Source organism: Myxocyprinus asiaticus, chromosome 6 (genome assembly GCF_019703515.2).
Source record: "Myxocyprinus asiaticus isolate MX2 ecotype Aquarium Trade chromosome 6, UBuf_Myxa_2, whole genome shotgun sequence".
Lineage (NCBI taxonomy): Eukaryota > Metazoa > Chordata > Actinopteri > Cypriniformes > Catostomidae > Myxocyprinus > Myxocyprinus asiaticus.
This window is the reverse complement of record NC_059349.1, coordinates 21,170,944-21,185,339: the sequence shown is the minus strand read 5'-3', so window position 1 is coordinate 21,185,339 and position 14,396 is coordinate 21,170,944. Positions and strand designations below refer to the sequence as shown.

Sequence of the window (14,396 nt, the reverse complement as noted above, 5' to 3'; positions counted from 1 at the left end):
GTAGGGCATCACTTGAATTTATCAATCGGGAATTGATTGGATTATGAAAAGTGGGCGTTCCATACCAGAATGGAGCCAGACCTGAATGTGAGTTAGCTAACACAATAACTAAGTGGCTGTTTGCCTATTAACTATCCAATAAGTCCTTTGAGAAATTATTTGAGATTATGAAACTCTTGAAATGTGTTTTAACAACATCAGTCCAGAATCAGTTTGAGTTTTTAATAATGAAACTTATATAGGTTTTAGCTGTTTTTCCTGTCTTTATATTTTAACCTGAATTTTGTCATGAAAATGGCTGTAGAAACTTTTAAAAAAGTAAACATTATCCAATAATATGTGCAGTCAAGGTTGGGCAACAGGGTACGATGTCATGCTTTAGGGCTTCTGTATTTAATAAATTCAAAATGTTAAAATACACACTGGTGGCCAAAAGTTTGGAATAATGTACAGATTTTGCTCTTGTGGAAAGAAATTGGTGCTTTGTACTCATGGCATTCAACTGATCACAATGTATGGTCAGGACATTAATAATGTGAAAAATTACTATTACAATTAGATTTATTTTTTTTTTTTTCAGAACTTCTTAAACCACTTCAAAGAGTTCTCATCAAAAAAATCCTCCATGTGCAGCAATAACTATGTTTCCATCCAAGTCTTTTTTGCGAAAAAGATTTTAGCGCATCAAAATAAAGCTGATGGAAACGCAAATTATCGCAAAAATTTCACAAGTGTCGACATCATATTTTTCCATTTAACTCTAGCACATAAACTCTGTCGATACATCAAATGTTGCGAAAAACTGGTTTGGAAACACTTTTTGTCGAGAAAATTGTCATTAACTCAAAAATGTAGTGTCACATGACAGAATTTACCCCAATCGTTAACCTGTGTTAATCATGATGACAAGGTATACATCCTTGAAAGCCAGTTTATTGTATGTGATTATGGATTGATCTGAATGGCATAAAGATCCGATCACTGCAAACATGACACTTCCAGTAGTGCCAATACAAATATCTCGTATCATGCACATCCACAAGTGCACGGAGAACAAATGAATGGCCACTGTTTGTGATTAATTTAATCGTGGTAGACATCCGTTTATTTATTAAAGTTGCTTTTACACACCTTTCAAAATAATAGATGTCAGTCACGGAATTAGCCCACAATACAAAAAACATTTAATTTCTGTGCACAAAGATGTTTTAAATTAAATATAAATAAACAATACTTGGAGAAAAGCTTCAGTGTGCTTTTTTGGAACACTATCAGCCCAATACTAAAAAATTGTTTAGCTTACTATTGGAAAAAATACCGGTAAAATTCCCTGTATTAAATAAATTACCAAACAAAAAACGCATTAAATTAAAAAAAATCATTACCAAAGATTTTTTTAAATATATTTTTAGACCTATATAATTGCCTTTTCTTTACACAAACTTAAATTAGCCGTACCCTGTTCTATAGACGAATAAAGTTGGCTGAATGACATTTTCTACACTTCAAGACTATAAACTATCAAAACTATTTGTCCAATGCCGAGTTCACTTTCAGAAAATGAGCTTTTGAACATTTTAAAATATTTAAATATTTTAAATATAACCCTCTTTACCTCGGATCGCATTTGCTGAGCTTCTTCAGAAAATGTAAATTTCATTATGACGCTAAAATTAATTTTAGATGATAATCAAGTTCAGATGGTCATTAAAAGTTGTGGGACAAATATACGAGACATAATGCATTTGAGATGGCAATGCCTTAGATTAGATGATTGTTCAAAATAGCCTATTGAATATCAGGAATGTATCATATGTAAACCCTGATATTACAGTGCATCAGTTTTTCTTTAATAGCTGTGCACAGAGCATACACATGGATGGATGGTCCTTATACTAAGACCGAAAGTTTCCCCCACTACTTGGTGCAGATTGCCAGCTTGAACAGGGCCATGACGATTCGCTTTCGGGTCGGAACCAATGGCAACCTACAATAGGCGCAACATCAGGACCGATATTACAGTCCTATCTGAAGGGCAACTGCTCCCTTTTGATTGCAATTCCTCGTCTTCTGATTGCATTTATTTGTGAAATTAAAATGACAGTTAGCTGGCTAATTTCAATGAATTGTCTCAATACACTCCCAATTTTACCAAAACTTCGGAGGACAAAAATTAGGGACATCTGGGAGGCGAATTAGCGATAAACACGCACTTCTGAATGGAAACGGCTTAAGGGCATATTTCTTTTGCACTAAAACAAAACGTATGCGACAAAGTGTTTTTTTTAGGCATGACGTCATCACGCACACCATTTTTAATCGATAAAAGGTCATTTGAATGGAAACAGGCAGAAGACGGCAAATTTCGCAAAAAAATTTTTTACGCATTTTCACTTTGTCGATAGCAAAATAGCGTGAAAAGTTGATGGAAACTAGGCTATTGACAGCTTTGCAGATACTTGGCATTCTAGCTGTCAGTTTGTCCAGATACTCAGGTGACATTTCACCCCACACTTCCTGTAGCACTTGCCATAGATGTCGCTGTTGTGTCGGGCACTTTTCATGACCTTACAGTCTAGATGATCCACAAAAGCTCAATGGGGTTAAGATCCATAACTGTTTTCCAGTAATCTGTTGTCCAATGTTTGTTTCTTTGCCCACTCTAACATTTTCTTTTTGATTTTCTGTTTCAAATGTGGCTTTTTCTTTGCAATTCTTCCCATAAGGTCTGCACCCCTGAGTCTTCTCTTTACTGTTGTACATGAAACTGGTGTTGAGCGGGTAGAATTAAATGAATCTGTCAGCTGAGGACATGTGAGGTGTCTATTTCTCAAATTAGAGACTCTGATGTACTTATCCTCTTGTTTATTTTAACATCTGGCCTTCCACATCTCTTTCTGTCCTTGTTAGAGCCAGTTGTCCTTTGTCTTTGAAGACTGTAGTGTACACCTTTGTATGAAATCTTTTGCAATTTCAAGCATTGTAAAGCCATGATTCCTCAAAACAATGATTAACTGACGAGTTTATAAAGAAAGCCGTTTCTTTTTGCCATTTTTGACCTAATATTGACCTTAAGACATGCCAGTCTATTGCATACTGTGGCAACTCAAAAACAAACACAAAGACAATGTTAAGCTTCATTTAACAAACCAAATAGCTTTCAACTGTGTTTGATATAATGGCAAGTGATTTAAAAAAAATAAAAAAATTTTAGGACCAAATTAGCAATTTAGCATGATTACTCAAGGATAAGGTGTTGGAGTGATGGCTGCTGGAAATGGGGCCTGTCTAGATTTGATTAAAAATGACTTTTTTCAAATAGTGATGGTGCTGTTTTTTACATCAGTAATGTCCTGACATTACTTTGTGATCAGTTGAACGCCACTTTGGTGAATAAAAGTACCAATTTCCTTCCGAAACAGCAGAATCTGTACATTATTCCAAACTTTTGGCCGCCAGTGTATATTATCTTTCCCATAACACTGCAAAACATGTAGTTTTGAAGTTTGAATTCTTTGTATTGAGCTAAGAGGACAGTGTCTGACATTTTAGGTCCTCTATCAGTCAATACACATTTGCAGGTCACTGCACCTTAAAGTTTTATGAATTTTAACAGGAAAACCGTGAAGTTTTGGTTGATGTGCAGCCTGGTTTCTGACTCTCTTTCTTGCTTCTTCATTAGCAGTACTACACCAACCGGCCCAGTATGCAAGGCAGTGCCAATAGGGTCCCACCCAGTAACACCACCCGGTCTGTTGGACCCACACACGTCTACCAACCTACCTCACAGGTGATGATGATTCCCCCGCAACAATTGCCGTTCACCAACACTCAGGGCCATGCCTATTTCGTACACGGACATGGACAGGTAACCCATAGCGTTCAGTAAAGTTAATTTAATTTGCTTTTAAGATGGCTCTATCTCACAAAATGTCATTTTTTTATTTTTCCCTTCTCTCTTGCATTATAGTACCGTGCCCCTTTTATGCCCCCGGCCCAGCAGTACTCGGTACCCAGCGGAACCCCAGGCTTCTATGCTGGAAGCAGTCCAGCTGAATACGGTACATATGGTAAGAGGCTCTGCTCTGGGCCTCCCCTGGTTGTTTGAACCACCAAACCCTCTCTTTACTGTGTCAGGTTTAAGTAACCTGTTCTGTCTTGCTCATTTTCTTTGCTGCTTTTGCTAAAGAAAATTTGTTGCTATGGCACAAGATTCTAAAACGCCATGCATTAGCTTCTTCTATGGAGGTTCTCTGAAAGAAACATTTCATGCAAGACCAAGACAAGGTTGAACCTTTGTCTGGGAAACTATGCTTGAAAGTTGATATTCAGCCTCTTGTTACAAAACCAAGTTAGTTGCCTAATGCCTTCATACGCATGCTACCTTCTATGGCATCGTTCTAACCGAAATACCATAAATGTCTGATTTGGAATGCTGTGTATAGGTAGCAGTTCTGCGTAACACAAAGTGCTCCTAACAAAAAGCCACATTGGATGACTGAAAGTGTTTGGTGTTACAATGTTGCTAGGTGTCCTTGAAACATATTTTATGGATTGTGCTGGTTTTATTTCTTTTAGGAAATTATTTTACTCAGCCAACACTTTTGAAGAGATTTTTAACAAAGTCAACCCCTACAACTAACAATGTTGCTAAGCTAGTACTGTGATGCCAAAAGCATAAATATACATAACACAAATTATGAAAAAGAGAATTTATTTCGCTTAGTCTGCCATCTTGAATTCATTTGTTCACTGTGCTTGTCAGAATGCATTCTTGGATTAAATGCAATGCTGCTTTAGAATTTGACCATACGGTGTCTTAGGAGGTTGCATGATTTTTTTCTGTAAGCCGATGCTTACAAAGACTAGCACAAATCATTCTCGCAGTTTCAACAAAATCTCATCTGTTGGCCTGTGAGATTTTAACTTTTTGAAACTGGCTTAGGGTCAGAAGCGCAACCTATGATACTTGTAAAATGCTGCGTGCCATGGCAGCTCACTAGGTTTTGGGATGGAGTGCATATCAGTCATCTACATTAGATAATGTCCCTGTCGTAACTAACTATGCAGCTAATTTTACCCTGTTTGTCTGCTCAGATTGTTGGCTCTCTAACCCGGTTCAGCTTTTATAATCTGCTGCTTGATGTTTCCTCTCACTTTCTACCTTGTTTCCTCTCACTTTCTACCTTTTTTCCTCTGTCTCTCTTTTCTCTCTTTCCTCTCTTCCCTTCTCCTTTGGCTGATGTCAGATCCCTCTCTGGTAGGGAGGGAAAGGCGGGGGGGTGGGGGGAGAGGTGCGGGCCGAGAGAACGGACGTCTCTCGCTGCATGGAGCTCCTCTCACCTCCCAGCGTTATCCTGGTGAGTCTGAAGTGCAGGGCTGTTTGTGTTACACCTCTGTCCGATGTCTCAGCCTAGCTAGATGTTTTTAACATTGTAGGGAGCATGCATCTTCTGACGTAAGCAATTTAAAGTGAAGTGTGTAATTTCTGTGCCACCAGTGTCACCAAATGGAATTATTTCTTATAACAAGAAATAATGACTTGTTAAAACCGTTTTCCCAGAAACTTCCCCCGTCTTCCATTGGTTGGCCAAACAGAGTCCCACACCAAACTCATGCCATTGGTTGAGCCTATGTGGCTCTATCAGGCTGGTCGGGATTTTCAAAGTGAGAAGTTTTTGATGGCACCACAGCGACGCAGTGTCTACATCTTCAGGAAATCAACCTACCAGTGGCTTGCTTGCAGTTGACACTGCATATTAAACTAGGATACACACTTCAAAAATTACACACTTCATCTTTAATTATAAATTCCAGACAGACATGCTGGTATTACTGTTACTAATTAACTGGGATAAATTGAAACAGACTTATCAGCAACTATCTTATCGATTTGAATCTAATTAATAGCCGATTTATGGAAATCAGGGTATGAATTAAGTATTGATTCACTTTGCTTTCCTCAGGATCAGGAGGTGTTTTTGGCGGGTGGGCGAATATTTTGCATGTGGAGACTTTTTCCCCAATAAAGTCAGCTATCTCTTTTTAGTGTCTAATGTCTTTTTATTTTATTTAAAAAAAAATGTTTTTTGGTCTAGCAGCTGCATATTACCCTGCGACACAGCAGTATTCTCCATCGGTTCCCCCCACTTCTGTCATGTTGAACCCCGCTCAGCAGCAACCGGCCCCAACTCCACCTCAAGGTCCACCTCAGCCGCCGGGACAAGTCAGGAGAGAGCGCAAACCGGTGGGTTGGAAAAGAATTTGGTGCATTTCTTAGTTTTAATCTGTTAATCTGTGACTCATCAGTTTGTCCCTCACAGATCAGAATACGTGACCCCAACCAGGGAGGACGTGACATCACGGAAGAGATCATGTCTGGTGGGAGAACGACCTCCACTCCCACTCCTCCACAGGTTTGTCAGTGCCCCTTCAGAGCATGAAATTCGGCGCGGTTCCACATTCATAATGCGAGAATTCCCACACATTTAAGGCCCTGACATACTCCACACAAAATCGAAGAACGAAAGTGTGTGACATAATTTAGAACAAAATCTTGTAAAAAAAAAAAAAAATGTGTTTTTGAGTTCGTTTCGGTGGTTCGTTACAGCTCACCTGGGCTAACTTTCAGGAAAACTTCGTACCGGCTGCAGAACACCTTTTTTTTACTGCCATTGGTCTATGTCATCATTAGGTGTGACCTGAAGCTCTACCTATTTGAGGCTGACAGATTTTTGTTACATTGTCCAGACAGTCAGAATCGGTTAACATGAACACTCCAGCATGCAGTTATTAGCAAACTGGTCCAAACTTGCCTACATGTGTATGATCATTCACTTTAGAGACATTTTTCAAGAACATGTCATGCTTTTTTATTTATTTTTTTAGTCTAAAAAGGAATCAAATCTGCTCAAATACTCTCAAGTGCGAATTTACTCTTTTGTTAACTCATGTTAACACACTTATACACCCATGTTTGCAGTAGTATTAGTGTCAATATAAAATACAATAAGTGTTACCGGTGCACCTTATGGTAGCTTATAGCATATTAGTGCCTTGAATGTGGAATGTAAACATAAAAAAATTACAGACTCTGCATATATATTACTTTAAATTCTCATTGAGTGGTTAAAACAGCTTTTACTGATCTAATGTAAATTCTACTCAAAGAATGAGACATGAAGTCATTGATAACACATTTTAATGTCACGTTAGTTAAGGTTTTACATGTTTTACATGGAGTATAGTACATCCTCCATATTTAAATGCTCCTCTAAACACCTCTCATAGCGGTGTGGCCAGTGTCTGAATGTTGCTAACAGTATGCTGTTGCTCTGCTGTTTCTTTTTGACTCTGAGCAAAGAACGAAGAAGCACTTTGCCGTGAGTATGCCGGGGCCTTAATCCACTTTAATATGTACAGTAGTTGAGAATTTGTAAACGAAATCTCATAGGTGTACAAATAAATTGTCTATATCGTAATATCAAAAATAAACTAGAGTAATCGTCACTGCTGCGTCTTGCTCGCTCTCGTTTGCAGCATTCCTCAGCTAATTGGACGCGTGTCAAGTTTAGTGTGAGCGCGCAGTGAACAAAGAGCGTGATGTCGTATATTTGCTGAACTTAAAAGCTCTATAAAAGGGTGGCCTGGGTAGCTCAGTGAGTAAAGACGCTGACTACCACCCCTGGAGTCAAGAGTTCAAATCCAGGGCGTGCTGAGTGACTCCAGCCAGGTCTCCTAAGCAACCAAATTGGCCCGGTTGCTATAATGTGGTTCGCTCTCTGTGGGGTGCGTGGTGAGTTGTGTGTGGATGCCGCGGAGAATAGCGTGAAACCTCCACACGTGCTAGGTCTCTGCGGTAACGCGCTCAACAAGCCACGTGATAAGATGCACAGATTGACGGTCTCAGACTCGGAGGCAACTGAGATTCGTCCTCCACCACCCGGATTGCGGCGAGTCACTACGCCACCACGAGGACTTAAAGCGCATTGGGAATTGGGCATTCCAAATTGGGGAGAAAAAAAAAGCTGTATAAACCTGTTAATTTGCCATGCGAAAGGTGTTATACCGCGTCACTGCAAGCGTGATGTTAAAACTATTGCTCCTGTTTTATGGCCAACAAAGTTGATAGTTTTGCCTCATCACATCGTGCCGCTCTCTTATTACAGCACCTTTTGACAAGAAAGGCAGAAATGGCAAAAATGCTCTGTATATAATGCTACCAGAACTGCTCAACTGCAGGGTGAAGAGAAACTACTGATTTAGTAGCAAGGTCCCCTCTTTCAGGATTTTATCTGTTAATATTCGGTGCATTTTGTCAACTTTAATCTGGTGAACAGAATTCTACTCCTAAAGGGATGGTTGACTCTAAAATGAAAATTCTGTCATCACATACTCATCCGTAGAACTCAAAAGGAGATGTCTGGCAGAATGTTAGTCTCAGCCACCATTTCACCATTTTTGTAAGAATTTCTCTCTTCTGTGTGCTTGGAAAAACATGAGATTGAGTAATCATGACAGAATTATAATTTTTAGTTTGAACTATCTTTTTAACTACCTGTTTAATTATTTATACATTTTTTAAATTAAATATTTGCTAAGAACAATAATACAAATGTAAGTCAGCACATGATTGCATCACGTCTTGCTCGGGAATCAAGCTGTAGAAAAGGGCCATATCGAAGGCTGTATACTCAAAAATAATTATTCCATGTGAATAAAAGCAGAGGTAAGAATTGAGAAAAGTAGCCCCCTGTAAGATTTAGGTCAGATTGATGTAAAATTTAGTATGTTATAGTATTATGAGTTTTATTCCCACGTAAAGAACTTTCAGACAGACAGGAGGAAAAAGTGGCTAATGTTGCTGATTAGACGCTTGCAGTGTAAACTGCTCTATTGACTATACTGAAAGAGCAAATTTTCTTCCACTGCTCTTGTCCAGTACAGACACTGGTGTTAAATGGCATATTTCAGTTATTAAAGCACTAAAAAAGAACCTCCGCACACCCGATAGATTATCAGCAGGTGTGTGGGGGGGAAAAACTGATGTAAATAAACAAAAACAAAAAAATTCCTTCTCACTGCTATTGCTTGCAAACAGTATACAATTTATTAATGCTATGTTTCAGTCATGCGACCTTCATCAGTTTTTCAGGAATAAAGCATTAAAATGTACATTGCAAAAAGGCATACTGCTTTAACTGTTTGTACTGTTGTGTTTCTTGTTTATTCTCAGACTGTTGGCTCAGAGGCAGGAAGTCCAGTTCAGACCAATGGTGAAAGTGTTTCACCTGTTGCTTCTGTGATCAGATCTGGTGAGTTGGCTCTTTTTAAAAGATACATAACCAGGGTTCTGACACGAAAATCAACATGAAACCGTATGCAAAACCTTTTATAATTCAGTAATGTGACACATTTTTGAGTGAAACAGGAATGAGAAAAATGTAGGGTGGGGCATGATTTTATCCATTGGTAATTGATTGGATGATGAAAAGTGGATGGTCCCAACCAAAATGTACCAGCATAGCTATCTGGCCATGGTCTCTATATGACATTTGGTTGTAGGAGAGGGGTTAAAAATAAAGCTTGGTGACATCAGCAGGAAAGATATTTCAGATGCATAGCAAGTTATTAAATTTTAGTGAAAGATTTGGAGTTTTCTTTGGAATAATGTAAACTGATGAATTGTTCACAATAAGACCAAGAATGTGTATTACAGGAAACGGGGTAAATTTAGATTTCATGTTTGCTTCAGACCGAATCTGACACACTGACTACGTTTACATGGACTCCAGAAAGCGGCTTATTGCGAGAAAGCGGCGTATTGTAAGAAAGCAGCGTTGCAGTTTACATGCACATTATAAGTGACGTACTCTTTACTCCCGTATATATGCGGATCGGTCAGTAAGTAGCTTTCTCCACAGCAATGAAATTTTCCCATGACACTTGTTAATAACAAACATGGTGTCTGAGGAAGACGTCACTATTTTATTCTCCGTTGCTTTGCTTTAATTTCAGATATTCCAGCGTAGTTGCTGTTTTTATTTCCATAACTTTCTATCGTGACCTGCAGCGGAATTGCGCTTCATTAGTGGGGTTTCCCTTTACGTAAAACTCCAGGACTCCCTCAATGTACGAGCGCATATACATGAACATGAGGGACCATCAAAATTTTACAGTGGTGTTTGTAAATGGATATAGTTTATAGTGTATGTGCTTTTCCCACTGTACTCCCAGAAATGTTTTGTTGACTTGTTGTTGGGCTCCATCCTATGACGTTTGTTATTCGGTCTGTTTCACGCACATGCGCACTCTCAAAAACCTGTTAGAACGCCGCTTATGTGTTTACATGGTCACATGAGTAGCTTTCTCCGGGAGAAACCTAGGTGTGTTAAACCGCTTTCTCTTAATCCATTAAATGACCTAATGAAATCACGTTCTCGTTTACATGACGTTTAAAAGCACCGCTTTCTGCAAAAAACCTGGAATAAACTGTTTTCTTAAGTGCATGTAAACGTGGTCAATGACAACTCATTATTTGCATCATGGTAGATTCCTTTTTTAAATTGGGTTGTAAATTAGTAAATTACTTCAGAAGCTTCTTCCCAATGAAGGAACTCAGCAAGTGGGAGTTCTCTCTGTTTACACAAATTTTACGTTTGTACCGTTCACTGTCCTTTATTCTCAGATGATCAGGTGAAACCAGTGGCCCCTCCTGCATCTGTCTCTACCCCTCCTCCATCAAAGACGCCAGAGCAAGTCCCCGTTGCTCCTTCAGCTGCCGACTGCCAGCCTGTGTTGGAGGTCAGACCAGCTTCATCAGTGATCAAGGTTTCCATTCCTTCAGGAGAGGACCCTGATGCTATCGCTGCAGTTTCCGTTGCAGCTTGCTATCCTGTGCGGCCTGCTTCAGCTTCTCCTCCTCCTACGAACAATTCAAATCCTTCAGAGCCTCAAACTGGCGACTGTGTGGATGCTCCAGTGGTCCCTGAGGCCCCTGCTCAAAATAAGGAGCCTGAGGACTCCTCCCCTCCTGTGGAGCAGACTCCTTTTGGGGTTGAAAAAGAAGAGCCCGAGGTAGCCAAGGAGAAAGAGTCAGAGCCTGTGGCCAGCACAGAGGAGTCTTGCACAGCCATGGTCATTTCCACCCCTGTGGAGGCTCTTCCTGCTGTTGCTAATGGCAGTGAGGAATCTTCTGAGGACTCCACCTCTGTAACCACGGAGACTCCTGTTCCAGAGCCAGTAATTGGTGAGCCAAAGGAACAGCCTTTGCTTAACGGTTTGCCTCAGGACTCTGCAGAGGTTCCTGAAGTTGAAGTGAAGCCAGAGTGCTCCACTAATCCAGCTCCTGAACCAGCAGCTCCTCAGGTCCAGCAGATCTGCCTTACAGCTGTGAACGCACCTGTGGAGGAAGAGGTTGAGCAGAAAGCAGAGGAGATTCCCGCCCCTGTATCAAGCTGCCCTGTTGAGGAGACAATTAAGCAAGGTGGGGAAATGATTATTGTTAATAAGCACTTTAAGCATCTTGAAGATTACTCTATTGGCCAAAAGGGAGTCTGACTTGAGTTGTTCTCCTCCATAGCTGCTGCAACAACAGTGCCAAAGAAGAAAAAGAAGATGAAGGAACTGAATAAGAAAGATGTGGGAGATGTCCTAGATGCCTTTAAAGAGGTTTGTTGTAATAGTTATGTAGGGATTTACTTTCAGCAAGCATTTCCATTTGATGGACGGCAGTCATGTCTTGAGCTAAAGGTGTGGTTTTAGGAGTGAACACATCAGCTTGGCCTTAAGAATCCTCTATGCCTTTTCCAGCCAGAGAAGGAGAAGCCTGCACCTGAGCCAGAGGTTGCTCAGAAAGAGCTCTCCCCAGCTCCAGCCCCTGTCCCACCAGCAGAGGAGTCAGAGGAAACATGGGAGGAGAAAGAGGACAAACTTGACACAGAGAATATTAAGCCTGAGACACCCAAAGCCGTGGAACAGAAATATCAATATAAAGAAGGTTAGAAAGTCATTTAATTGTCTGTTGTAAGCACTGAACACTGGTTCCATTTTGCGGATCATACGTCAGTGTAGGGCTGGGCGATATGACGATATATATCGTGGCGATGATATAAGGTGTCAGTCGATAGAGATTTTGCTATGTTGTGGATATTGTGTTATGTAAATATCCATGTGCACTGCGTGGGCTTCTCTATCTGTGGGCAGGGCTTCACATGAGACTGAGAGAATTGAAGAAACATGGACAGGGTTTTTCCAGCATTGAAAATTTTTCTGCGGCCGCTCAAGCAAATTTAATGATCTTCATTGCGCATTTAGCGCTTCAAAAGCGCTAAATATTCTTCTCATCTGACACGCGAATGTTTCTGGAGCTCCGAAGTGCACGCGAATACAGCAGAATACAAGAGGAGCTTGTTATTAAAACAGGTGCGACATCTGAGGTGTGGGTTCACAAAAGCCAGCACAGAGCAGAAACATTTTATCTGCAAAGTGCAAACAGTCGCAAGGCGATATAATCACTTGTAAAACAAGCAATCAGTTTTACCACCTCAAAATGAAGCACACAAAAGTATATTATGAAAGCCAAAAGATGAACTCGTCGTTTATTTAATTGATATTAATTTTCTTCAAGAAGTGTTCATTTTCATTGGTTTTATTTTCTTTGTCACATTGCTTTGAGAAGATCTTGAGTTCCTTGAGGAAAGTTTATAATAATAATAATAATAATAATAATAATAATAATAAAAATAATAATAATAATGGTCAACAACATTTAAAACTGAAATGTGGCAAACTGTGAAATTTTGCATTTGGTAAGTTTGACAAGTTGATTTTTAAAATTTAATATTTATTTACTTTGACATTGTCATGTTCCAAATAAAGAGGAAGTAGTTTTTATTTATAAAGTATTGAATTTACTGACTGGAGTTTCAAAAATAGGCATTACAATAAGGTTATTTAATATATAAATCCATTTTTATTGATTTTACAGAAAAATTTTACTATATCGTGATGTACTGTATATCATTATCGTGATATAAAATTACTCGTATTGTGATAAGATTTTGGTCATATTGCTCACCCCTACGTCAGTGCATCTTAATCCATTCTCAGTTGCAAGAAACCCCTTAAGTAAATCCTTTATAAGTGTAGTCACTAAAGTCCCATTTACGCCTTGCATTAACATGTGTTTCGTATCCGGATAGTATCTGGATATTCTTAAGCTGGATTTCATTTACACCTTGCAGTCAAATGCGTTTCCACTGTACAGGTAGTGGCCAAATATTTTGGCACCCATGGTAAATATGAGCAAAGAAGGCTGTGAAAAAAATCTGCATTGTTTATCCTTTTGATCTTTCATTCAAAAAATTTACAAAAATCTAACCTTGTAGAACAATTGTAGAACAATTGAAAGAGGGGAACTATCTCATTAAATATTATTCTCCAAAACACGTTGGTCACAATTATTGGCACCCCTAGAAATTCTTATGAGTAAAATATATCTGAAGTACAGTATATTCCCCTTCATATTTTAAATTTTTTAGTGCACCTGGGTGACTAGGAACATGAAATTGTTCAACCATGATTTCCTGTTTCACAGGGGTATAAATATGAGGTAACACACAGGCCAAATTCCCTTAATCACAAAATGGGAAGTGGCAATAAGAAAATAGCCAAAGCATTGAAAATGCCTATTTCCACCATTAGCGCAATAATTAACAAGTTCCAATCAACTGGAGATCTTAAGAATTGGCCTGGAAAAGGACGTGTGTCTATATTGTCTCCGCACAGTGTGGAGGATGGTTCAAGTGGCCAAAGAATCTCCAACGATATTAGCTGGAGAATTGCAGAAATTAGTTGGGTCTTGGGGTCAGAAAGTCAAAAAAATAAATAAAAATAAACAAATCAGACATCACAAGTTGTTTGGGAGGGTTTCAAGAAAAAAAGCCTCTGCGCTCACCCAACAAAAAACTCAAGCATCTTCAGTTTGCCAGACACTACTGGAACTTCAAATGCGACCGGGTTCTATGGTCAGAAGAAGCAAAAATAGAGCTTTTTGACAGATATCCACCAGATAGTACCCAATGCTCACGGTTAAATGTGGTGCTGTTTTTCTGCTAGAGGTCCTGGACATCTTGTTCGGATACATGGCATCACAGACTCTATCAAGTACCAACAGATAAAAAATCAAAACCTGGCTGCCTCTGCCAGAAAGATTACAATGGGCCCTGGTTGGATCTTCCAGCAGGACAGTGATCTAAAACAAACATCAAAATCAACACAAAAATGGTTCACTGACCACAAAATCAAGGTTCTGCCATGGCCATCCCAGTCCCCTGACCTGAACCCCATAGAAAATTTGTGGGGTGAACTGAAGAGGAGAGTCCACAACATGGACC

The 14,396-nt window shown here is 39.4% G+C and overlaps 1 protein-coding gene across 14 annotated transcripts in view; it reads left to right on the top strand.

The window, feature by feature from the left end:
* LOC127441870 (eukaryotic translation initiation factor 4 gamma 1-like) overlaps positions 1-14,396 on the top strand; it is a 45,332-nt gene that overhangs the window by 17,520 nt on the left and 13,416 nt on the right. For 5 of the 14 annotated variants that reach the window (XM_051699373.1, XM_051699372.1, XM_051699377.1 and 2 more), the window contains 9 exons: positions 3,683-3,868; positions 3,971-4,070; positions 5,250-5,360; positions 6,099-6,247; positions 6,324-6,416; positions 9,236-9,314; positions 10,688-11,485; positions 11,582-11,670; positions 11,812-11,998. In XM_051699373.1, coding sequence (XP_051555333.1) covers positions 3,683-3,868; positions 3,971-4,070; positions 5,250-5,360; positions 6,099-6,247; positions 6,324-6,416; positions 9,236-9,314; positions 10,688-11,485; positions 11,582-11,670; positions 11,812-11,998 — 1,792 coding nt within the window. The remainder of the gene's footprint in view (positions 1-3,682; positions 3,869-3,970; positions 4,071-5,249; positions 5,361-6,098; positions 6,248-6,323; positions 6,417-9,235; positions 9,315-10,687; positions 11,486-11,581; positions 11,671-11,811; positions 11,999-14,396) is intronic. The other 9 variants (XM_051699378.1, XM_051699374.1, XM_051699379.1 and 6 more) reach the window with 5 other exon arrangements.